At 42.7% G+C, this 27,322-nt stretch overlaps 1 protein-coding gene across 2 annotated transcripts in view; it reads left to right on the top strand.

The window, feature by feature from the left end:
• Window positions 1-27,322, top strand: part of LOC308332272 (growth factor receptor-bound protein 10-like) — an 87,823-nt gene that overhangs the window by 33,923 nt on the left and 26,578 nt on the right. For both annotated transcript variants that reach the window (XM_080788071.1, XM_080788070.1), the window contains exons 3-5: window positions 4,793-4,886; window positions 12,676-12,892; window positions 14,020-14,143. In XM_080788071.1, the coding sequence (XP_080644197.1) occupies window positions 4,793-4,886; window positions 12,676-12,892; window positions 14,020-14,143 (435 nt within the window). The remainder of the gene's footprint in view (window positions 1-4,792; window positions 4,887-12,675; window positions 12,893-14,019; window positions 14,144-27,322) is intronic.

Below are 27,322 nucleotides of genomic sequence, written 5' to 3'. Positions count from 1 at the left end.
TGTTGTGCAAGAAACAGAGAGGGAGAGATAGTGCTGCACTGTTGCCTGCTAATGAGAGACAGAGAGAGAGAGAGAATACGTCTCGCAACGGTATGGCCAACGTACCATATCAGGACAGTTTTATTTATTTTAATTTTTTTATACATTTTATTCAAAGAGTATGACATATACAAGTTTCACAGAAAGAAAATACAACTCTTTGTTTTTTACATTTTCTCCCACAACTGCTTTCCCAATCCTCCACCCCCACCCACCCACCATCTTTCCCCACGAGGCCAGACATACAAACAACATACATACACAGGTATAAAACCAATAGGTTGAGTACATAACTAAGATACACACAACATATATACAGGTATAAAACCTATCGGTTGAGTACAGTACATAACTAAGATACAAAGAAAGGGATCACATGGTTATGTTCACAGAAATAATGAATAAACAACTTAAAATCAGGACAGTTTTTTGCACAATATTGTCGTCGGAACACTCACTAAGCTTGCCCGTGTAGAATATGAGGTGTAATGGGAAGAAAGTTCTGCATCGAACTTAATCAAACAGTAAAATCCTGAGTGTTAATTTTGAGAGTACAGATGTATTACGGGTGCATTTATAAATGTGTAAATGAACACTGAGGATTTTTATGAGTAATAAGCTATCTCTGCTGTAGTTCATTAAGAACTTTTAACCCAGTGTCCCTATTTTGGGCATTTAATTTCATCAGATCACAATGTTGCTGCAATTTGTTGTGATCTTGTAGATTGACCATGTTTTTGTGACAGTCTTAATGAAGTATAAAAGATGGCTTTAGGTTTTAATTTAGTCTTTATCACGTAGATTCGTTCATGAATACCTTTTTTCCCCCCCAACTCGAAATGTGGGCTATCCCTCGCACTTTATGCGCTGGAGGTCAGAGGTCACCATGGAGTTGAGCACAATACTCAGTCTTGTGCTTTCGAGGAACTGAAAAGTATTTGGTGCTGTGAAAAAAAGAGAAAGTGTGTTGACACGCCTCCACATCATAGATCTCTGTCTAGGCTATACTTAGTGCTTAGGGAGTCGGTGTGTACACACCATATCCTTATTCTGGGATGTTTACTTTAAGGGCATGTACGTTTTTAACTCAAATCTTTGCTTCTGAGGGGTCCCTCATGGAACAACATATTTCCAGATGAGGGTCGTTGGCCAATTACAGATATTTTTGGGGGTCCTTGACATTGAGAACCACTGAGTTTGAGAACCACTGATACAGAAACATAAAGATTTAGAAGACATTTGTAGAATCTATAGTCAGGTCTAAATGACTTAAAGCTGCAATCTGAAACGTATTGCAATGGATATAGAATAAAAGATTATGTATTTATTTTGCAGGCCTTTTTCTTAGCCTTTAATTAATAGGCATTGGGCATACAATGTAGAGAGACGGGAAACGGCAAATGGCTTGCCTGGCCAGAAAATGTATCCGTGGACTCGCTGGCAGTGGCACTAGAGTCCATGTAGGCTAGTGCACCCTAGCCATTCGGCTATCAGTCGCCCCGTGAAACAAATATGTTTGTGTAATGCATTTGTCTGCTAATCTAACATTTTTATTTTTCTTACATGGAGTTACTTGCTTTCTGAAAAGTTGATGAGGGCAGACACAGAAAACATATTGAGGGCCTGTAAGGATGTTTGTTTGGAAACGTTCAATAGCATATCAATAGCAACTTCTTAGATATTCTCTCATATCCTTTTATTTCTCTAAACACTTAACCTTTTCATATCCATCCTGTTCTTTTTCACCTTTTGACTTCTTGAAGGTTGTGACATAATGACCTTTTTCTTATTTGCATTGTACGGTAGTTTTTTCTCCTGCTCCTATTTTCAGGAGAAAAACACGATGGCTTGTCCTGCCCATCTCTTATTAAAAGATTAGTACTAAAATACTAAAGCGTCAGTTTTTTTTTTACGCTGATTGGCTGAAGGGGTTGTCTGGCAACGCTTTACTCCCACAACCAACCATGCATTAGCATGGTCCAGAGTAGACTCTACAGAAATGAATGCAAATGTGATTTCAAGGGGGAGTCGTTAACCAGGCTACAAAGATCTTTGACGTCGCTTTTTTGACGTCAAGAGTGGATAGAGCAAAGGATTCTTCCACAATTACTCCCCACTGGTTGACAAGTATTACTGCCTGATGGGGGCACGGTGGCACAGTCGGTAGTGCTGTCGCCTCACATCTAGAAGGTCCTGGTTTCGATTCCCGCTGGGGACGCTGTGGGTGCTGGCGGCGTTCTCTCCTCTGCATCATCAGTGCCCATACCCGAGGCGAGGTTGGCGAAAGGGCCCCTCTAGGGTAGGTACCCTCACAAAAAAACATGCAGTAAAGGAGCAACTTGGACACTCATGCATGAAGGAGGCATGAGTTCAAGTCTGTTGCCCTCCCCAGGTTGGCGGAGGGTGTGTAGAGCCCAGGATCACATTAGATAATTGACACAGGGGTGAAAAATGGGTTACAAAATCGTGGGATAAAAAAATTATATTATTATCTTGGGAGAGTGGTAGAAGTTTTGTCTCCCACTGTGGGAGCCACGGGTAAAACATTCTGCTTAGGACTTGAAAATTATGGATTGCAGCTTTAAATAAATACTTTACACTTGAGTGTAAAGTATTTGTATTTAAGTATGTAGTGGCCCTAAATTCAGTTTACAATAGTTAACCTGAAAGTGTTTTTTTTTTAAATTATTTTATGACAAATTTATAGGTTTTCCTATTGTTTTCCTCCCATTCCATTCAGCTGAAACCTACAGACTCCACTTTTCTCCTTCAGTCCACATGCTCTGTACAGCCAAGTTGCCCTTCCTTGCAAAGCCTTTGGCTTCTTCTCAGAGCTATAAATCTTCCTCTGACTGGGTGTGTTTGTGTGCACGTGTATGTAGACGCGCGCACGGCGGGACTTCTATTCCTTCAATTCCTGGAAGCTGTGCTTCCGCGTTCTTCTTTTTCCAGGAAAAGTGTGGATTGAATTATTTTTTTTGCTTTATACCTCTCTCTCTCTCTCCACTGCAGTGCTCTTGCCCTCAGGCTGCTTTGAATTAAACAAAATGTGTGAGGCACTTGGGGGTGTGTGTGTGTGTGTGTGTGTGTGTGTGTGTGTGTGTGTGTGTGTGTGTGTGTGTGTGTGTGTGTGTGTGTGTGTGTGTGTGTGTGTGTGTGTGTGTGTGTGTGTGTGTGTGTGTGTGTGTGTGTGTGTGTGTGTGTGTGTGTGTGTGTGTGTGTGTGTGTGTGTGTGTGTGTGTGTGTGTGTGAGAGAGAGAGAGATTTTGGGTGTTCTTGCTCATGTGATTGCACGCACACACAATGTATGCATGTGTGTTCCTGCATGCAGGAATGATGGATCTTTTTGGAGACATGCAGGTGGTATACTGTCTGTCAAAAGATCTATTGTGTGTCAGCAGGCCAATATTCCACAGGGAATTGACCTTCAGAGTTGTTCCTGGAAAGCAGACATGCCTACTTCATGTCAAAGGAACATTCCTATTATCTTCACCAATTTTCAACCTATCTTCATATAATTGTATATCGTTTGTGCCTCAGAGGAGGGCTGTGGACACTTCAGAAACCCGCCTACCAGTGACATCATTGTTTTTTTTAATCACAAGAACAGTAGGCTTAGCATGCTAACTGTCCAGTAATAGAAAGCCTGCTGTTTCTATTGGCTTGGATAGGCAGGCTTCTGAACTGTTGCTTTTTGGAAAATGTTCACCTTTAATGACATTAAAGTCCCCCAAATTAGGGATGCCAGGTCGAACGTATAGTTAAGAATGAAAAGGTATGATGAATATACATAGCAGGCAAAGTCTTAACTAGTCTTTTTTATTTAATATTGAGAATATGGGAGCTTATAGGCAGCTCCTGCTGCTTAATTGATTTGACCTAGATTCTGCAAACAGACTGTGATGTAATTAGTTTGGTAGCACAGCTGTGTAAAATTCTAATATTATAAAGATTTTAAAAAGCTGTCATATACTCTGAATATATTCTTTCAAATGAGCCTTATAGATCAAAAATACTTGTGCTCAGCTTTTTAATGAATACATTTGCAACTATTTAAATAAAGGTTGTACACATCAGTGAAATTAACCGCTGGGAAAATCCCTAATTGAGACAGTGCAGGCCTAACAAGCCACCACAGCTCATGAAATATAGGCTGCATGGCTAACAGGGCTTAGTGCTTACCCTACCATATCTCTCTCCTTTCTCTGACTCTATGACTTATCCACCCATGAAAATGGGTGCATTACCGGATTTGGCTGCAGAGCAGAACATCGGCTACTGCCATCGTGAAAGTCAAGTTTTTTACTAATGCGCCAGTTATCAAGGCAAATATCGCCCCCTATCGATTGTCGGCCGATACACCCCTAGTTAAGACCATAGATATTTTAAAAATAGATGCCTCATTGGCCGCTGCAGTTCGTTGGGGTGATGTGTGTTGAAGGGGGGTGGAAGAATTTACACTGGGAGAGGAAGTACGCCGGAAGTGTGGAAGGCACGTTACAGTACGTCCCGCTGTCACTCAAGTGATTACTGGCCAATCACAGTGCATCTTTTCCGGGACTTACAGACCCGAACATGCGCTCTGTGACGCACGCTCATGCTTCCGCGGGGCTTCGCAAGGAATCTCGGGAAAGTTTTGCCCTCCCTTGAGCACATACGCTCCAGAGCCGGAAAGGGCGTCTACGTTTATACGTCTATGGTTAAGACCGTCACACAGTCTCAGCAGGTATTTACATTTCTTTGCATTTGACAGGAAACTGTGGACAGGACTTCCTCTCACAGACCAGAGGAGCTGATTGTGCCACGCTTTCAGCACTCAGCCAGGGGCAACTCTCCACATCACCATGGTAACTTCTCTCTTCTCTTCTCTTCTCTTCTCTTCTCTTCTCTTCTCTTCTCTTCTCTTCTCTTCTCTTCTCTTCTCTTCTCTTCTCTTCTCTCTTTTTACGTTTTGCTGCTCCCCGTCCTGTCTGCATCTTACCTCTTAATGTTCAGATTTATTGCAAATGCATTGTTGCAAATGCACACACACACACACACACACACACACACACACACACACACACACACACACACACACACACACACACACACACACACACACACACACACACACACACACACACACACACACACATACACATACACACACGCTGACACGCACACACTTTCCTCATACAGATATTCCATACATTGCTCCATAGGGTTATAATGTATACTAAACCGTCTGCTGGCACACATGCCGATCTTCCTCTCTTCCTCTGCTGTCCAGATGGAGAATTTAGAGACAAACGTTGTAGTGTTTTCTCTGCCACTCTGTCCTCTCTCTCTCTGCACAGTCAGTCAGTAGGCATATTCCCGGAAAGCACTTGGCTTCCAGGGGAAAATCCTGGGAATCTTGTTGGAAAACTCACAGGCCCATTCAGAATTAATTCCAATGCCCGCCTTTCTTCCCGGGGGTATATGGATCTTCTTGATGGCGATGGCTGGTCAAGCTTGTGTGAGAGTGTGTCATAAATGTATAGGTGGTTATTCTGAACACAGTGACTGGAGACCTCTAGACTTGCTAAACTGAACATAAGTTGTCTCTGTACCACGTTTTTCTGTCAACACAAATCTCATTGCCAAAAATAGACGACCTACAAGCTCACAATGCATTGCAATGGTTGTGATGCGTTGTGGAGCTTGTAATTCGTCTATTTTTGGCTAATGTTCCCCCCAGAATATGGATGCTGGAGTTCAAGGATACCGTCGTATAATGAAAATAGCTGATCTATAAGTGTAGAATAGATCTCTATAGGCCATGTGCAGAACTTGACTATAGAGGGACAAAAATCTAATCTGCAAATAACCGCCATCAATATTGGCTATGAATATTGCCTGGCCTTAAAGGACAACTTTAGTTTTGTTCAACCAAGGTTCATGTTTTAGGTTGTTATTAGAGAAAGTATAAGATGACTGTTCATTTTTTTTCATTTGCTGCTTTCTTTCGTTTTAGCGATTTTAGCTATTTTTGACTGGTGGGGCGGGGGCATTCGACCATGGGGCTAAATATTTATTTTCTTACACAATTTTATAGCAATGTATTTTTTATTTTATTTACTATAGTCCTACTAGACCCCAGGAAATTACATCTGGCCACAAAATCTCACAGGATCTACTGAATGTGAAGGGGGTACTATTGGGGGCTGCCATACTGTGTTGTATGGCTCAACAGGTCAGTTTGTCACCCCCTTCACATTCAGTGATCTTTTGTGGCTAGATAATTTCCTGGGGTCTAGTAGGACTATAGTAAATAATAAAAAAATAATGGCTATAAAATGTTGTAAAAAGAATACATATTTAGCCCCATGCTCGAATGCAGCTAAAATCCCTAAAATGAAAGAAAGCAGCAAATGAAAAAAAATGAACACTCATCTTTTACTTTCTCTAATAACAACCTAAAACATGACCCTTGGTTGAAAAAAACTAAAGTTAATATTAATATTCCTCTCATGTGGACAACTGATAATGATATATCTTTTTAAAATATTGCTGGAACGTTAGCCAGCCCCAGCCTGTGTGATTTCTGGTCCTATTGGTTCACCCATCTGAGTATTCTATCAATAAATCTATGAATATAAGAATTAATTTACATCTTATCACCTGATTGAATGGATATTTACAGACCATAAATAGGTGAATATGAGGCAGATGCGTACAGTCAATGTCTGTGTCACTGTCAGCCAGCCTACAACACTAGTCCTCTGGATAATATTTGTCTATCAACAGTGAATATAATGATATAGACTCTCAATATTGGAACAGTGAACAACAGTTATATCACTTAATTGATATGTCTTTGTTAAAATAAGTGATAAATGGCTCTATATTTAGACTGTAATCATTGCTATAGTGTTTGTTTTGTAACATTATGGTAGTTCCATCTCTCCACCTCTTTAACAGAAAATACGTTTTCAGGTTGAGATACCAATTTCATCCAAACAGGGGAGAGGGAGAGAGAGAGAGAGAGAGAGAGAGAGAGAGAGAGAGAGAGAGAAGAGAACCTATGCCTCGACCAGCGCCAAACCACAACAGAAACAAAATCTGCTATGATCATTTTTTGTAATTGTTTATGCATGTATATTTTTGTGTATATAGATTTTTTTTTCTTTTCTCCAGACTGTTTTCCAACTATCCTTGGGATTGTGGGTGTGGGGAGGGTGGGATAGAGGATTGAGTTTTATGTTTCTGTGCCTCGGCACATCTCAGAGGAGGATGGCAGACATTCATCAGGAAGGATGCCCTCCACCTTTCTCATCAGTCCCTTACAACCACCTCCAGATTGTCCAGTTTAACTCCAACCATGGCGCTAGCACATCTACATGTACACCAGTGCAAGTGCAACATTCCAGATCAGTAGGCTATGTAGAGTTCCGTTGCACAAAGGCATTCATGCCTCCTGCCTTTGTTTACGATTGGCTGTAGACCTTTTGAAATGCTCTTAGCTGTAATTGGCCATTTGCAGTACGTCCGTGCGATACGTACATCTTCGCCACTAGACCTGTGTGTGTGTGTGTGTGTGTGTGTGTGTGTGTGTGTGTGTGTGTGGCCTATTGATGACTCCAGTGAAAAAACGCGGTCGGTGTCAAAGTCAGCCTGCTACGGTTTCATTCTGACTCTGCACTATAGAGGTGTCTCACAACTGCTTCCCAGGCAGACATACTGTGTATTTAAACCCTCCGTGGAGCTCAGGTTGCTTGACCTTCCCATGCCCGTCCCTGTCCCTCATTGACGACCCAGTGAAACGTGTTCAGCTACTTACTGTGGTGGGTGCTGCTGCATGATGCACATCTCCACAATAATCAACAGACTGTTGTCCCACGCAGTAGCCAGAGTGGAACTGGATTCAGTGTTACAGTATCCGATAAGATCTTACTGAGGGGCCAGTGCAGTCCTCTACTGAGACTGGGGATATAACACGACGATGAGTACTATCGCCGAAGTCCGTGACAGGAATTAGTTTTTGTGTGCAGCTGATTTCACAAACAGCTGCAAAATCAGTGGCACATTTTGTGTGCTTGACAATTTTCAAATCGGCCTCATGATGGCATTCTACAAGCCCTGTTCTTTTTTCTCCCTTTATAGTCATTATGTCAGTTAACCCTCCCCAGACATTTCTGTGTTGCCACTGCTACTGTGCACATTTTTATTGTGTGGATTGTGCCAGTTCATCTGCAAATATTTTGATTATTCGAACCAGAAGGAATTGCTAATCCTTTCCTGTATGGACTGTGCTCGGCACAGATACACAAATGGTACAGAGCAGACATTACGAAATATGCGCACACACGCACGCACGCACGCACTCACTCACTCACTCACTCACTCACTCACTGTTCAGATTCATAGCTTGCTACGATATATTTGTTAATTGATAACTTATCGTGCTTCCTAACCCCTCCGAAAGGAGCAACAACTTCACACAGGGTCATGTATTTACTCGAATCTCAGGCCATTCGCGATCTAAATAACATTACTCATGTGTCTTTATATACTTTTATTATGATTTCATAAACATACATTTAAACACGATGAGCTTAGCTCTTTAAATCAGGTTAGTGGTTTTAGCCCTTGTTCAGGCCTTTGAAATTAGTTAGACTTTTGATTAGGTAAAAAAACCTGGTGAGACAGAATATACATGATACATTTGTCAATTTACAGGCTACACAACACATAGATAGCACTTATTGATAGTTGATAGCATGAATGCATATTTACCATTGGTCAATGTGAGGTTGCTTTGATCGCCCTTGTAGTGTAATACAGGGCTGGTTCATCGTGCATGTACACGAGGTTGGATTCTTCTTGGTTTAACAAAGGGTTTCGCTGCCGGATAGCGTCTTGTTGGACGGTCCCAGAACTGAGATAGCTTTTGGCCCTAGTTGGTGAATCTGACTCAAGGGACACAGCCTAGGTACTTTAAACCCTCTGCTGCTGCCTTGGAATATCAGCCTTTCCTGTGATTGGCTGTTTGTGCCAACCCGTCAGCCATTGGTCAGCTTAAAGCTTTCCACACTGGCTGTGTGGCTATGTGAATGGGCTCTTATCAGGACCCCTGCTGTGAGGTTTGGAGCCCCTTGGGAAAGGACATTTTAACCTCCTAGTCTTTTGTATGACTATACTTCAAGATTATAGATCAGTTTAACCCATGACATTACTGTGTTACAATAATTACATTCTATGGATCATTATAACTTGTTAGTAGTTTTAGTAACAGTTGTGCTACTACTGCCTCTCTTCCCTAGAGACAGAGATAGTGGTGTCCCATTTCACACCTAGACTGTCAGGCTTTCTGCCTGTTCATACAGTCAATTCTACCCCCGCTTGGGGTCATAGATCATACTTTTACCTTTCTCTGGCAACTGCCAGGGTTTGGGCAGTTTGGTGAACAGCATATTCATGTAGACATTATTAATCCCAATGATAACGCTGAGCGTCATTCTCAGCGCCACACTCACTCACTCATTCACTCATAGTCCAGGTTTCCTCATCCCCAGTTCAGGTTTGTTCTATTCTTCTGTTTGTTCAGTTGCTGTTCTCTCACATTTTTCATTCAATTTGAGCTTCAGCAGTTAATCAAACTCATCAATTTAATCAATTATAAAATATCATTGATTTTAAAGTAAACGCATCAATTGAACAATGTTCAAAAATAGCTCAAATATATTCGATCTACAAGCTGCGTGATGCTGTGACAGTTGTCGGCCATGAACAAAACTTGTTTAGATTAAAAACGGAATCTGGGAAAATAATCGAAGATAAAAGCATTTGAAAAACAACTGGTGGTTGATTTCTTTTTTTTCTTTTTTTTAATCTATCGCCTAGCAAACGATAGGCATTCATATGTTGCATACGAGCGTGATCTAACTTAATCAAAATAAACCCTTGGCAGGGAAGGTTTTTTAATCACCGTCCCTAAAGTGGTAATCAGTCTATTCAATTTAATTACAAAAATCTATTATTTTGACGTATCCGATTAATCACTAACGTAAAAGAAAAGAATCGATCATTTCAGCCCTAAAAACTTTCTTCCATGATTCAGTCTGCGTTCTCTCTCTCTTGATCTCTGTCTCCTCCCTCTGTCTTTCTCTCTGTTATTTCAACCTCTGTCCTTATGTGCTCTGTCATTCTTCCTAAATGCTTGACAAGCAACCCTGCCCTGCACATGACCCCCTCACCATCACATGACGCCCTGTCCCGTGGGGATGGGGGGGCACGGGGACGTGTGTGTGTGTGTGTGTGTGTGTGTGTGTGTGTGTGTGTGTGTGTGTGTGTGTGTGTGTGTGTGTGTGTGTGTGTGTGTGTGTGTGTGTGTGTGTGTGTGTGTGTGTGTGTGTGTGTGTGTGTGTGTGTGTGTGTGTGTGTGTGTGTGTGTGTGTGCGCGCGCGCACCCATGTTTTGAGTTGGCTAGGAATGGGCAATTATGTCTATCATGATGAGCCCTATTTTTATTTATTTTTAAATGTCCGGAAATATACTAAGTAATAAGTACAATTGCAGATCTCGTGTTTTTCAGAAATGGTTGTCGTTAGCCAGTATCTCTCTGTTTACTCCTAGTTTACTCCTGTGTTCTTTGGCTCGGATGACTCTCTTACATCAGTTTTATCTGCATTGGTGTAACCGGCACCAATGTGAAGCAGTTTTGTTTATGTAGAGATAACGGCAAACCGGAAATGGTGAGAATCGCTAGGAAGTATAAAATAGTTCTCCTGCGGGTGTTTGTTTGTGTATATAGAAATATTGCTTTCCAAGCATAATCACAAGTTACTGCAGCATTGGTGAGACCAGCACCCAGTGGTGGTAAAAGCACTAACAATGTTTTACTTCAATAAAAGAATCAATACTATAATGTAGAAATACAAGTAAAAGTCTGTAATTCTAAATTTACTTGGGTAAAAGTACAAAAGTATTGACATAAAATGTTTTTAAACAATTTACAACATAAAAAAAAGGAAAAAGAAAACACAGTCGACATTTGCCGATCCAAACTTCCATACTACTTCACATAGTCCCAGGCATTTTCCTTTGTTCCTTATTCCCCCATACCCTTCGTCTTTATGTTCGGCCTTGAATATTGTCCATTTCAACCATTTATCATCCATTTGATCTTCCTGCAGTCTCAAATGATGTTTCTCCATGAGATATATTTCTTCAATCAACTCTTCCCATTGTCCCTGTGTTGGAGGGTCCATCTGCCCCCATTTCTTTCTTTCCTGCTGCCAATAATATTTTTTATTATTCTATTTTATTTATCTATATCCTCTCCTTCTATCTTTCCCGCCATCAAGTTTCCTAAATACAAAACGTTGAGTAGATTGGCTATTTTCAAATAGCCATCCTCCATTTTCAGGCTTTTCAGTCGGGAGTGGTCAGTTTGCACACTGATTGCGCCCAGAGCACAACATATTGAATTTCCGAATGACCAAAGAGCACTCTCAGTCTCAGACTGAACCCTGAACACTTGGCACGTGTCTTTTCAGTGTTTCACCACCCTGTACCACACACTACTGGTGAGCAGTCTCTTTCCAGTGTACAACAATGTCAGGAATTCTGTATGACATGGACACACACACACACACACACACTTCATTTCATTTGTAACATACATTCCACGGCTTACCTTGGCTTTTATTGTTTCAATTTTGAACCTCTGCCACAAAAATGCCCAAGCACTGACCCTACTGTAACCTAACTCCATTTCTAAGTATAATCCAACACCTCACCCTAAAATGACCCCACTTTTTATTGATGCATGGTGTGACGTCTCTGTTGTGCCAGTGATTGGAGGCTGATAGCATATTGAGCATCAACCTCTGCAGGTCCCCTGACCCCATTGAGAACCAGTGTCATAAACCTTGCTTGGTGCAGGAGATGCAAGTGCAAATCCGAGATTTAAATACCCAGCTTTCCTAATGTAGTGTTAATGTAGACTGTCTTAATACCCAATGATGCTTATCGTTGCTGTCGGGCAGAAACCTTGTATCTCCATATTGGTGACATCTAGTGGGTATTTGCAGCTTTGTAATATGCCCACCCTTTTCATTTCTGACTGTCCTTGGCCCGGTTTCCCAAAGGACACCTCTTACACCATGGTGTAAGAAGTGGTGTTGCACATGCTCAGTTGCTCCTCTAGGCCGCACACATAGCCTGTGAACATAGACATTCCGTGCATAGATGTGCCACGCAATGGTACTGGACAGCTGACAGTAGGCTCTCTTTACTAAAAAGAAGAAAAAAAAGGTAGACCTGAGGCCTACCATGGCCTGAGGACTATACCATACCAGGCCTACCATTGTGTGGCACATCTACTGTATGCATGGAATGTCTATGTTCACAGGCTTCTGTGTGCGGCCGAGAGGAGCAACTGAGCATGTGCAACACCACTTCTTACACCATGGTGTAAGAGGTGTCCTTTGGGAAACCGGGCCATTGTCTTATTCTTGACATTTTGACATATCTATTTATGCGTTTCTGGTAATATTATTGTCAACTCCTTTTGTATATCCGTGGCAAAAATGGAATGTTGACAAAAATGTCCACCACAAGCTAACATGGCGATGACCCCTGCTTATATCTGTCTCTCTCTCCCGCTAGATGATGATGTGGATCTGGAGCAGCTGGTGAACGAGATGAATTCGTCCATGGAGAGCGTGTACTCCAGCTGCAGCACACGGTCCGACGCGCCGCTGCTCCTGCACAGCAACGGCCACGTGCACGCTCCACACCACCACGTGTATGCTCCCCACCCTGGGCGCAGCCAGCAGGCCCCCTCCCGGGAGAGGCTGCGGCGCTCTCAGCCCATGCACATCAGGTAGAACACAATGTTCCAATCACCTTGCATTAGACATTAGACCTGAAAATTAAGGCCCGACCCTAACTGTGCCCCACTGAGCCGGCCCGACCCTAACATGTAACACCATTTTAGACCCGAAAACCCTAAAAAAAAACCCTAGGTCAAATGATGGCGCATTGAAAGAACGGACATATAATAGTTGGCGAAATAGCAACTTCACATGCTCAGTTCTGCACAAAATAGGCTAAAGTTAAATCCCAGACCCCATTGTCATGCATGCATCTCTCTCTAATTTTCTCTCTCTCCCTGAAGTTCTCGCTTGCTGCTGCCTGTGATTTATATTCCGTTCTTCAATGGTGGCGCACCGAACACATCAGCAGATCTTGTATTCGGGCAGATCTGTTATGTTCGGTGCAGACCGACACCTGTCTGAGTGCCACAGCCGTAAAAACTAATAATGTAAATGCATCGCAGCAGCACAGGGACACTTCATTAAGCAGAAAGCATGTAAGAGGTGTGGTGCTTGGGGCGCCCGCTGGCCAAGTGGTCCTGGCACATGCCACATATAGGCTTTGGCCTGACAGCGCACTGCATGTTCGAGTCCCGTTCATGACTACCTTTGCTGCGTGTCCCTCCCCTTCTCTCTCCCTCTTTCCTGTCTATCTTCTAGGCCTATAGAGCGTCGCAGTCCCTCCCCCTTTCAGAACGACGAGTGGCCCAGGAAATGAAATGCAATGCATTTCTCCCATAGGATTTTCTTTAAGTATTTATTTAAAGACGGTTACGCCGCGGACAAAGCCAACTCGGATCGTGACAAATCATGACAATGAACACAATGTTTTGGGCCGATCAAATAATTTATAAGAAGAAAAACAAAACAAATAGTGTTGTCTCCTGCCTTTATTTTCTTCTTTCTAATGATTTGATCGGCCCAAAATATTGTGTTCATTGTCATGATTTGTCACGATCCGAGTTGGCTTTGTCCGTTGTGTGTGCATGTATGGCCCTATATGTCTGTACGCACAAAAGCACACATGCACGCACATTCGCGCACACGCAAGTTATCCCTCTTGAAATCTTGAATGTGTGGTGTTTTTCTGTGACATGGCTATAGCCTGTGTGTGTATGTTTGTCCCCCTCTGCAGGCGATTGCAGGAAGAGCAGCAGATGCGTCCCTCCTCTCTCCCAGCCATCCCCAACCCGTTCCCTGAGCTCTGCAGCCCTGCAGGCTCCCCCATCCTCAGCCCCATCCTTGCCAATGACAACCATGTAAGTAGGCCTGTCACAGTACACTTATATTACATAATTGCCTGATCGCCACAAATTTGAGATAATCACAATTATGTTGCCATAATCGTCATAAATGTTTCCATTTTGAAAAATGTCCATGCATTTTACACTTGCAGATACAAGCTCACGAACGCATTGTGAACTGGCGCGTTGTGAGCTTGTAGATTGTCTAAGATTATTAATTATGCTATCCTATTTTGGCCATAGTACATTCAATATTTTATTTATGGTTACCGTTCAGTTATTTTTCATATGTTCAAATTTTATTTAACAGAAATGTAATTTCCTCTTTTCAAAATCGTTTTTTATGATCTTTTTTTTGACAAAACAAGCCCAGGGGCGAGTATAGGTAGCCTCTAAAATAAGAACAGCCTTCACACATACTAGTAATGCAATCAATATTATATAAAAAAAGATACATTAGGTCAGACAAATCCTAAGTGACAAAGATATACAAAAGGAAGTAGAGAAAAATAAAATAAAACCCTCATTCATCTATGCCTCCCACCCCCACCCTCAATCCCCAGGACAGTTGTGGTAAGGCACAGTCTCAAAATATGAAATAAAAGGTAAATAATATATATTTCATGCTATGGACACCTGATGAAGCACGTTGGAGTTGGTAGTATTTGACCATCGAATGAGTTATGATGCTCGAAAACCACCCATGTGATATTTTCCTATATATTCCTTGTTCTGTCTGTTGTTTTTACTTGAACTTAATTGCGAGAGCTCTGTGTGTTTATATGTGTGTGGTGTGCTTAAATCAGCTGACTGGCCTGTTGTGTGTGTGTGTGTGTGTGTGTGTGTGTGTGTGTGTGTATGCATGCGTGTTGACCTTGGCTGTAGTGAGAGCCTTTCCCTCGATTACACAACAGTTCACCCTGGGTTATCTGACTGTATGTTATTGTGGAAGGGTGGTTATCAATCTCCCAGGCAGAAGCGTGCACACACACACACACACACACACACACACACACACACACACACACACACACACACACCGGTGGCGGCAGTAGTGTTTTGTTGTTTAAGGAGGTGAGTGGTGTCTCCAGGATGTGTGTGTGTGTGTGTGTGTGTGTGTGTGTGTGGAGGGCAGAGTTCCGGAGCTCGGCTGGGAATGTCTGCTTTTCAGAGCTCTCTGAACCCTCTGCATCCGCCCACAACCCCCCTCCCTCTCTGACAAGACAGACACTCGTTTCCCGTTCACACGCTGTCCCCTCTCCCTCAGAGTGTCACAACATCCAAGTCCTGCCTGCGTGTGTGTGTAATGTACATACCAGGGGTCTTCAATTAATTTTCCTCAAGGGCCATATTTTGAGTAGGGTACCAGGCTGGGGGCCGAGTCCGTGCGCGCAAAAAATGTGGGTTTTTATTTTTTCATTCATTAATTAAGCTTAGAATAGATGTAGAACAGTGGTTCTCATCCAGTGGTCCTTGAGGGGGTTCCAGGTGGTCCCCACCATATAAATCTTTAACTCTTGAGAGTGTACAATTATTTATTTTCAGGGCAAGACCCCATTTGAAAATATATAATAAAAATTAAATTCTTCCAGGGGCCACAAGGGGGCGCCTCGTGGGCCGCAAATGGCCCGCGGGCCACCTATTGCCGACCCCTGGTGTATACAGTATATATGCACACAGATATGTTGATTATAGCGGTGCTTAAAAAAAACGTTTAATTTCAAGGACCCCCGAGTACAAATTGAATGTATATCTACATTGCCCTCATGTGTGGCCCTCATGCGTGGCCCTCATGCGTGCGTCCCACCACCAACCCGACTGTTATTCCTCTATATAATGGAGATATCTGACTGTATCTGTCAGTGCTTGTACCTTTTATGCCCATATATGGAGAGGAGACCTAGTCTGTATCTATTCGTCCCTTATATGCCCATTTATGGAGAATTCTGTAAGTCACCAGCTTACACCCGTACATTATATGGGCCATTTTGATTGTGCCTGATGCCATGACGATGCATTGGGGGGTTAGACAATACACGTGGGCGTAGCTGCATTGGGAACTCCTTATAAGGTCATGGTGACATAAGTGTGATAACTTGGTGGAGGATGTATACAGGTGATGGCATAAGGTCAAGAGATTCATTTGACTTTATGAGTTGGGCCAGTCAGGGCTAAGTCATGGCCTTAGCATCGACGAGGAGTTGATACAGTATTAGCAACATACTGCTTGACTGCCATTGACTGTGTGCTACCATCATAAGAACATTGAGAATGTACTGTGGGTCTATAGACCCAGTGCAGTGTTTTTGAGCATTAGTTGTCAACAGTGATTTGCAGAGGTGCTGGTTGATAAAATGTTTCACTGGACGGAACACCTGAAAGAAACACTGGTGACATCCTCCGGTGATGCCATTGCAGTCGGACACAACTTGTACTCCTTTGGAGGGTACCTTTTACGAGTACGGGAAAGAGAGTGGGGAAGAAAGTGCACACCTTCAACACGGTGTCTTTACGTTAGATGAGTTTGCCTCTAGTCAGTGACAAATGGAAGAGGAGGGAACGTTATAGGGAACCACATGAATGACACCAACAAGGACACAAGCACAATGATCTGGTCTTTAATTGTGAGCGGAACAGGCACTCGACTAGCCTGGCTAATAAGCCAGACTCAAATCACACTGTCGTGTGGTATTTCAGTCTGTAGATTCTGTGTATGGATCTTGTTTCCCGGGGGGTGGGTTCAAACATTTTCTCTTTGACGGAATTGGTCAGAGCTACTGTCAGTCAAAGGTCTCAAGCATTGAACGTCACTGTACCAAAGCCCACCCATATTGCATACCGTGTCCCAATTGGCCACACCAGTGCTCTGGTGTAGGAAATGGGTGTGCAATTGAGCCTCTCCAGACTGTAATCCGCCGGCAGGCAATTTTCTTTTGCCAATGGCTGATTCGGTCTGGCTTATTAGCCAGGCTAGCACTCGACCACCTGATTCCTCATTTCACTCTGCCACCATCATTGGTACAGAGTTAAAATTAATGTGTGACATCGTGATATCATGAAGTGATAATTTAAGAACTTTTAATGCCTAATGCTTAAAAAAGAGAGGGGAAAAGAAGTACCGTTACCATTATTATCAACAAACGATACTATAAAAACTGGTCAAATATTGGCCAATTTGTCAAATAATGAAGAGACAAAAATTGCTGATCTGATCAGCTATTTTCACAATATTTATTTGCGGAACTGATCAGGTCAAACTTTACTGTAGTAAAATAATCTACAAGCTCACAGCGCATGGCGACTTGAGACTTGTAGTCTCAAGTTGTCGGCTATTTCACGAAAGTTTAAAAAAATGGAAATTTTTGTTTGTTTATTTTTTCCCCAAAAACACGACATGCCCAAAAGAGGGAGGCCAGGTTGCAACTGGTCGAACTTTAGCTCTTCCTTCCCCCTGTCCAGGGAATGTTCCTGTCCTCGTCAGAGATGTTCTCAGGATGCCCGCCCTGAACAATAAGTTATTTTAGATGACCCTTTACACACACACACACACACACACACACACGTGCACGTGCACACACACATACTCATACACACGCACGCACACACACACACACACACACACACACACACACACACACACACACACACACACACACACACACACACTAGGGGAGACAAAGCATTATTTATGCATTTCCTTGACATCATCTCACATGTTCAAGAGTCAGACTGCGACTTTGCAGTTTGCACAAAGGTGTGTGTGTGTGTGTGTGTGTGTGTGTGTGTGTGTGTGTGTGTGTGCGCGCGCGTGCGCGTGCGTGCGTGCGTGTGCCCAAAAGCAAGTTGGCAGGGTGTTGCATCACGTCTCTTTTCCAAGAAGTCAAATTATTGTTATGTGTCTGACCAGAAATTGAATAATCAATTAATCAACTACAGTAATAACCCGTTTAGTGATGTATTTTGTAAATATTTCCAACATTTAACAAAAGGAAAGGAATACTCTTCATTTGGTCCTAGTTATAAAATGTATTTGTCTGTTTGGTTTCGGATAACTTATACACGCATTTAACAGCATTTTACGCTTTATTACCTTTTCCTTCCCACGGCACTTGCTACTGTTGCAAGCTGTGGACATACAGTACCATAATTCAGGAAACTCACAGACAAACTGCAACGGCGCCTATCCTAATTAGTGTTGTTACTTGTTTAGGAACATACCATGAGGCTGACTGGCCTCCACTGCACCGTGGGCTTAAGAGGCTGGACAATATATGGATATTATATTGATATACGAGGGATTTTGGATATATTAATACTGTGTAAAAGTGTGTTCTTTTCCTGGTTTTAATCACTTTAGCCATATTGTAGATGAGCTATTTTTGTATGCAGGGTTATCAGACCAATATTTATTCAATTAAAAAAACCTACCGGTATTAGAACTTTGTTGTTGTCTATTCGTTGATATTTAAGAAATAAAGAAATTATATATATGTTTGAAATTCTTTATTTAGAGATACAGTATCTCGCTTTCGAGAGGGTCCCAATAAATAAATGTACAGTATTAACTGTTTCTCAATTATTTTATACCTATGAGCGAGATCAGGGAGACGTGGTGGATTTAACTGCTTTAGCAGACAGTTTGAGCCTCCAATGGAGTTAAGTGGTTTTGTCTACTTTTCATTGGTTCAATATTTTTTTAACCAACACACAGACGTAACGCACGTTCAATAGCCTATGGATTTAGGTGGTTTCCTCCCGACAGCAGCGTATGTTTGCGGTTGATTGCCCGACCATAGTGTACTACAGTATGTAGGGTTTCTAGGCTTCGCCCGTGTCTCCATAGTGTACTACAGTATGTAGGGTTTCTAGGCTTCGCCCGTGTCTCCATAGTGTACTACAGTATGTAGGGTTTCTAGGCTTCGCCCGTGTCTCCATAGTGTACTACAGTATGTAGGGTTTCTAGGCTTCGCCCGTGTCTCCATAGTGTACTACAGTATGTAGGGTTTCTAGGCTTCGCCCGTGTCTCCATAGTGTACTACAGTATGTAGGGTTTCTAGGCTTCGCCCGTGTCTCCATAGTGTACTACAGTATGTAGGGTTTCTAGGCTTCGCCCGTGTCTCCATAGTGTACTACAGTATGTAGGGATTCTAGGCTTCGCCCGTGTCTCCATAGTGTACTACAGTATGTAGGGTTTCTAGGCTTCGCCCGTGTCTCCATAGTGTACTACAGTATGTAGGCTTTCTAGGCTTCGCCCGTGTCTCCATAGTGTACTACAGTATGTAGGCTTTCTAGGCTTCACCCGTGTCTCCATAGTGTACTACAGTATGTAGGCTTTCTAGGCTTCGCCCGTGTCTCCATAGTGTACTACAGTATGTAGGGTTTCTAGGCTTCGCCCGTGTCTCCATAGTGTACTACAGTATGTAGGGTTTCTAGGCTTCGCCCGTGTCTCCATAGTGTACTACAGTATGTAGGCTTTCTAGGCTTCGCCCGTGTCTCCATAGTGTACTACAGTATGTAGGCTTTCTAGGCTTCGCCCGTGTCTCCATAGTGTACTACAGTATGTAGGCTTTCTAGGCTTCGCCCGTGTCTCCATAGTGTACTACAGTATGTAGGGTTTCTAGGCTTCACCCGTGTCTCCATAGTGTACTACAGTATGTAGGGTTTCTAGGCTTCGCCCGTGTCTCCATAGTGTACTACAGTATGTAGGGTTTCTAGGCTTCGCCCGTGTCTCCATAGTGTACTACAGTATGTAGGCTTTCTAGGCTTCGCCCGTGTCTCCATAGTGTACTACAGTATGTAGGCTTTCTAGGCTTCGCCCGTGTCTCCATAGTGTACTACAGTATGTAGGGTTTCTAGGCTTCGCCCGTGTCTCCATAGTGTACTACAGTATGTAGGGTTTCTAGGCTTCGCCCGTGTCTCCATAGTGTACTACAGTATGTAGGCTTTCTAGGCTTCACCCGTGTCTCCATAGTGTACTACAGTATGTAGGGTTTCTAGGCTTCACCCGTGTCTCCATAGTGTACTACAGTATGTAGGCTTTCTAGGCTTCACCCGTGTCTCCTGCATTGTGGAAACTGCGGAATTCCCAACTCCACACGCCTCTGCTATACAAGCTTCATCTGAATGCGTGTAGACGCACCAAACACTTAATATGCTGTAATGGTCCAAAACTCCCCGTGGTCAGTCTAGCGCCTGATTAGATGAAACCAGTAGGCGATCAAATCAGATCTGAGATGTATAAGCTTTCATTGAATCAGGGACAGACTGGCTGCGTCTTTGTGTTCAGCTCCAGGCCTCTGTGGCTCGGCTTGCATGCCATGTTGTGTAATGTCTCACATGAGTTAGAAGACGTGAGGTGGTGCAAGGACTAAGGACGAGCTGTGTGTGTGCGTGTGTGCGTGCGTGCGTGCGTGCAACTGAGACTTTCAACCTCAACCAACTCTCAAGGACCACCAGTTTCATAATATGCATCAGGCCATGCATGAACCCCTATTTGATTTAATTTTAATATTTGGCACCTCAGTGTACACTGTAAAATCCTCAGTGTTAATTTAAACCTGGGAGTGCACAAATGGAACGTAATGCACCTTCAGTTACAGACCCATAAGTGTCCATATTTGGTTCCTGCTGTAACTATCGATCATTTAGGCTAGCTGTGGACCCCCTGGGAGTGGGACCCCCCCCCCCCCGTAGAGAACCAGTCACTTAAACCAGGTGTGGGCAACTTTGACGATGGAAAAGGGCCACTACGTATATTTCCACTCACTCCAGAGGGCCACATTGCATATATTACTGTCATAGCAAAAATAGCCGATCTATAAGCTCAAAACGCGTCGCAGTGCGATGCGTTTTGAGCTTGTAGTTCAGCTATTTTTGCTATATTTGAATTGAAATCCTGATTTATTTATTTTTTTTGTTATTTTTGAATTGGAATCCTGAAAATGTACCTTAGTTATACCGTATCTTAACTTTATGAACTAAATACAAATGCATTGGACATAAAAAAGACAATAACGTTTTAATACTAGTAATTAGCTGAAATCAATAATATATCAGTATTCTGATATTAACCTGCGGGTCGCATTAAGTGACGCCAGTTGCCCCTGTATGACTTAACAACACAGACTAGTCTCAGACATGCCTTAAAACCTAACTCATATACTCGGTGAAGCAGTGAATCTTGTAAACAAACATTTAGCTTGAAATATATCTGTGCCGGTGGAGTGAAAATTTAAATTCATGAGCGGGAGTAGGGTCACGTCACTGCATACAAATCTCACTAGCAAAAATAGACATTGTTTCTCAGACTTTCTTGATCTCCCTTTATTCCTCTTTCCCACTCTTTGTCTCTCACCTCTCTGTCCTTCGCTCCCTCCCTTGCCTCCCCATCCAGCTGTTGAGTTGGGAGTCTTAACATTCCTGACTAAGCTTCAACCTTTTTCCCCCCATTGCACACGAGGTCACATCATTAACTTTTCCCTGTACATGGATCCTGCGCAATAAATTGTGTGCATGTCTGCGTATAGCGTGATGAATTTACGATCCCTGATAACATAAATGGGTTACTCTTTCTGGCTATCGTGGACTGATGCCATTAAGCTATAGCTCTGCCCAGTTGTGATTTTAGAAGTAATGGGGGTGGGCGCCCAACCGCCTTGACCTCGAACCCAGCTCTGCTGATAAGAGGCTGAGCTAATTCAGTAGCCTTAGCGTAGTTTGCGCTAGAGTCTGACAATTGCAGTTTCCCACGCAAGTTGTGGTGAGGGCAATGTTGCACTGTACAATTCCCCCATAATACCATGGATTATACAGGGCCTTGGTAAGGTTCCAGGGATAGAGGTCCTCTCTGCGGCATGTCTTTATCAGCCACCCGGGGTTTGCTCTGGCTTTTGCACTCTTGCCTTATGTACTGTACTACCTGCTTTTATATGCGGCCAAGGACATTAGGGATATATGGTGGTGATTTACTACGCTATAAGAAATGATTTAATACTAAAGCTTGGAGTCTTACAAAGCCTTCCCATTTCTCTCTCTCTCTCTCTCTCTCTCTCTCTCTCTCTCTCTCTCTCCCCCCTCTCTCTCTCCCCCCTCTCTTTCCCCTCTCCCTTTCTTTGTGGTCAGCTGATGTACCTTTGCACGCAAGGGTCTCCTGATCCACTGCAATCAGATCAGGTGCTGTGTGTGTGTGCGCGTGTGCGTGTGTGGCTGTGTGTGTGTGTGTGTGTGTGTGTGTGTGTTTGTGTTAAGATCTGCAGATGCCCATGAGTGTCCTCATCAGATTGATGTACATATTGTATGCACTCCATATATCAGTTTAGCACTGGCTCTTTGGAGCTACTGACACGGTCATTATACTGTATGTGTCGCCTCTCTGGCACCGTCAGTTAAAGGACTAAATTGAGTTTAGTCCATCGCCTAGGGAGGACTCGTAACTAAGTTAGAACCACGAGTGTCTGAGCAAATGTATTAGTCAGACGTGTGTGTGTCTGTGTCCGTTATGTGGGTTAACACGTTTCTTTCAAGTGTTTGCAGAGCAGTAACTCTATTTTGCTTGCTGTCATAATGCAATGACCTAACCCTTCAACGAGACATTTCTCAGTACAAGTGCGCACACACACACACACACACACACACACACACACACACACACACACAAACATGCGGTTTCTCCACCATGTTCTGCAAACAACCCATAACATTAGCTTTTAACGCTGAACAGATAAACCTTTACTGCAGTCTCTGCATAATGTATGTCCTGTACTGTGTGTCTGTGATGCAAACCGTTGCATTACACTCACTGTGACATTCCCATATCGCCGCTGTCTGGCAGAAACCAGCTAACTTTGTTTTTTTCCCTCCCATATATTAGTGCTATTGAACACCCAATGAAGTATTAAAAAGTGATTCGGCCAAAACCTCATAACTCCATTGGATCCACCCGTTTCTATAACTATCGGCCAATAGGACACTAAGCCCTACGGCCAATGGGACACTAAGCCCGCTCTCCCCTACCACACCATGACTACAGACTGCAAACGTGACTACAGAAAGCCCCACTAAGGTATACAATATGCGAGACAAGGGCTCGACAGTGTGAGCAGTTACTTGCATTTGCTAGTAAGAATAGTACTGTGTGAATTGTGAAATGCAATTTGTAGCAGCAGTGCAAGTACATAATTTGACCGTTCAATTGTGATAAAGACAAGGTTCTGATACAGCAAGTGCACATTCTATAAGTTGCAGTTCTATAACTTAACTCTACTTGTTATTTAATTTCCTGAAAAATGTACATTTTGGAGTTGGGTGGTTAATTCCAGACAGCAGAGATATAATGTTTAATGTGTGCCACATACTGTACGTTTTTATGTTCATTATGCAGGGATTCCCTAGGCCTATAATAATCGACAATGGCTGCTTTCAGCATGCTATATTTTAGGCCTGTCAAAAGTGTCATTCACATTGGCAGACTATAGCTTTCTTTCAGGGCGAGGCTCCCCCGAGAACCATTTAAAAAAGATAACCCAGACAATGATGTCAGCGGGAAGTCATCCTTAACAGGAGCACGACTGGAACTTGGACTGCTTTGCAGCTGTTATTATCGTTATTAGACTGTTATTATTGTTATTAGACTGTTAGTATTGTCATTAGACTGTTATTATAGTTAATAACGATAATAACAGTCTAATGACGATAATAACAGTCTAATGACGATAATAACAGTAATGAGTTATCAGGGTCAGTGACAAAAAGAGTATGATATCCATGTAACCACTTGAATCCATAGTGTCCTTCTGGGCATGTGATAGTAGGCGTAGACTAATTGAAAATAGCCTATTTAAAAGCAGATTGTAAATCGCCCATTTTCAGGGAAAAACGGAATGGGCCAAGTATAAACCATAGACTGTAAAAAATATGGACAAAGCGTTCCGCGGGTCTAACATGAACGTAAAATGAAGCCTGTCAGTCCTTGCAATGGAAGTCGCCATCTTTCTAGATCCGTTTGGGCCCAGCTGGCCATTGGCTGGCCCAGACAACGAGGCGGGACTTCCCCCCTTCTTCTTCGTTGGTTTTTATTTTGACTCGAGTGGGTGGGGGATCCCGTTCATAGACTGTAACGGTAGCCACGCCCCTCAGAACATGCGCGACTTTATGGTCATTTTTTTTATAAATGGGACCATAATTTTACAAAAAGAATATTATGAAATTATAAATGAGACTTTAAACTAGTGACTGGAAGCAAAAAGTATTCATGACCATGTTTATTAAGGTAATACAGTCGAGGTGAAGTTGGGCCCAAATACATGGACTTCTATGGGGCTATGGGGTTTTTTGAGCCCAATGACAGCGCCACAACAGGCCATTATATGAACTTTCATTTCCTTAGTGGCTTCACAAAATATCTGTCTGACTGCCCCCCTGGTATAAACCCAGTAAATGAAGTACAGTATATAGGATTTAATTGTTTTTCACGGAGCTACAAGTGTGAGGAAGGCCTGTGGGCCGAAACGCCTGCATGTTCTGCTGCTGGCAGTGAACCTGTAATAAATGAGAAATCCTAAATGGATCAAAGTGAGTGCTGGTATTCCTTTCCAAAAGACTATTTCTGCAAGAACCATGCGTACTGTGAACTACCGGCACTCTAGTGTTTGCAAAACAAAACAAAGTTGGAGAGCTGGTCTAAATGATGGTGTCCTGATACCATGGGTGTCTGTCACCGCTGCATACATAATATATTGGGTAGGACTGGGTTCATAAGGTTCCTCTGTTGTTTTTATTGATAAGATATCTAATAACCTTTTCATTGAGCTATAATAAATGTGCCATGATGTATTAAAGCTGGTGTCTCCAATTTTGTAAAACGTATGTGTTGTTGTCGGTCCATCCAGCACTTTGGCCACAAAGATATCTCATAAACTACTGGCTGGATTGCCATGGAATTTGCTGTGCACCAGAGAATGCACCCTACTGATTTGCTAGCAGGGCTTTTTTTAGACTCTAAGACGCCATGACATAGTTTTTTTTTATTGCTTTTTATTAAGTTTTTCTGTGCGAGGCAGAGAGAGAGATGCAGTGCTGAGGCATGTTTATGTTACTTCATTTTGAGAAAGAAATAGCCAGCACTCCAAAGTTCCTTCTGGTAGTTTGAATTCATATTAAAGCACATGGACAAACACAGCAAACACGGACACGTTTCGGCGTCAAGCTGCATTCAGTGTGTATGCAATATAATATTCCATTATGTAATATTCCAGTGTAACACGTCATTTTAAGTTTACAATTTGCAACAATACCGAATTAACGAATTAATTAATACTTTGGCAGAAGATCCACCAAGGACAGCTCTCCTGGATTCCGATTTATGGAGGTTTGAAAATCCTGCTTGTAATCTAGGAAAATGGTGATCAGATTTTGCGTCCCATAGCTGGTGGTGACAGGGGTCTATTAGAGTAATGTTAACTCCATAGACACATACAAAACACCTGGGGGTCTATTAGAGTAATGTTAACTCCATAGACACATACAAAACACCTGGGGGTCTATTAGAGTAATGTTAACTCCATAGACACATAGAAAACACTAGAGTAATGTTAACTCCATAGACACATACAAAACAGAAAAAGTACAAAAATCACTGCTGGGGGTTTCCAAATCACCCAAATCACTGAATGCTCCTTTAATACCTTCCCCCTAGGATAGAGTATGTCACAAGGAAAACTTGAGAGAGTATCAGTTTCCATACAGATTAAATAATTGTTATACCCAGTAAAGACGCACCAAGTAAAGTGCAGGTGACATTGATACATTCCAAATATTGAATTAAAGTATTCTGAAGGTTTGCGTCAAGGCACCCATAGGGTGCCGCAGCACCCACTCTTAAGAGAGCCTGCCCTATTGATTCTGATGACATCATGGCCTTCTCTCTAATTAGCCCCTTCTTCCATGAGTGTAATTTTATTTTTGCCACTTGTATTTTGAGATGCACTAGTGAGATTGTGGGGCTCTAAAAGGAAGCCAAACCACTTTGTTCTGGTTGGGTGCAACAAGCAACACAGACTCTAGGGGGCACTGGTGGGACTTTCCCCACTCTGCCAGTGTAAAAGTCAGTTTCCTGTCCTGGTTCATCTAATCATTCACAACAAACATTTGTGAAGGTTTTAACCCTACATATAGGCTGCCATGTTAAGTGGTAAAATGGGTGGACTGCGTGCATTTTCAGAGCACGTTTATTTGAATGGTCAATCAATCACTCACTCGATTGTGTCCGGCTTGGATCAATGGAACTAACATGATTTATTTAGTTATTTATTTACATTATTCATTTATTAATATAAAATCGTAGTTTTGCGGGGGGGGGGGCGCTTCTCAAAATGCCCCTTTTTATCCCTAAAAGGTTTGCTTTTTCTTCCTTTTTTCAGACACGACATTATAGAGAAACAGGAAATTGAGCAGTGGTCGAGACACGCAACGCACGTCTCCCGCCGGAATTGGTAAAATGGGTGGACTGCGTGCATTTTCAGAGCACGTTTATTTGAATGGTCAATCAATCACTCACTCGATTGTGTCCGGCTTGGATCAATGGAACTAACATGATTTATTTAGTTATTTATTTACATTATTCATTTATTAATATAAAATCGTAGTTTTGCGGGGGGGGGGCGCTTCTCAAAATGCCCCTTTTTATCCCTAAAAGGTTTGCTTTTTCTTCCTTTTTTCAGACACGACATTATAGAGAAACAGGAAATTGAGCAGTGGTCGAGACACGCAACGCACGTCTCCCGCCGGAATTGAACCGGGACGTGGTCGACACCTTCCAATTATCCAATTATCTAACCTCGTTATCGGAAAGACGCTTTTCAAACAACATTTCATTTGTCTTCTCCTCTGTCCTATTCATCCTGCAATTTTCTTTGTCTGGTTCTGACACTTTGCCTCCCTTCACACAGTCATCTCTGAGAATACTACTTAGGAAAAGAGCTGCATTCGCTTAAAACCATGCAATTGGTCGTATGTGCCTGCGCAAGTGCACAGTAAACCCCTGAGTGTTCATGTAACTCTGAGCGGGTGCATACGGGTTCATTTGGTGCCATTTGTACCCTCTCAGAGTTAAATAATAACAATGTGAATTTGACTGTGCCGTGTGTGTGTGTGTGTGTGTGTGTGTGTGTGTGTGTGTGTGTGTGTGTGTGTGTGTGT

The sequence above is a fragment of the Protomyctophum bolini genome, assembly GCF_963924005.1.
Source record: "Protomyctophum bolini genome assembly, chromosome: 17".
Lineage (NCBI taxonomy): Eukaryota > Metazoa > Chordata > Actinopteri > Myctophiformes > Myctophidae > Protomyctophum > Protomyctophum bolini.
Note: the sequence above shows the minus strand (reverse complement) of the source record. Positions and strands in the feature narration are given on the sequence as shown.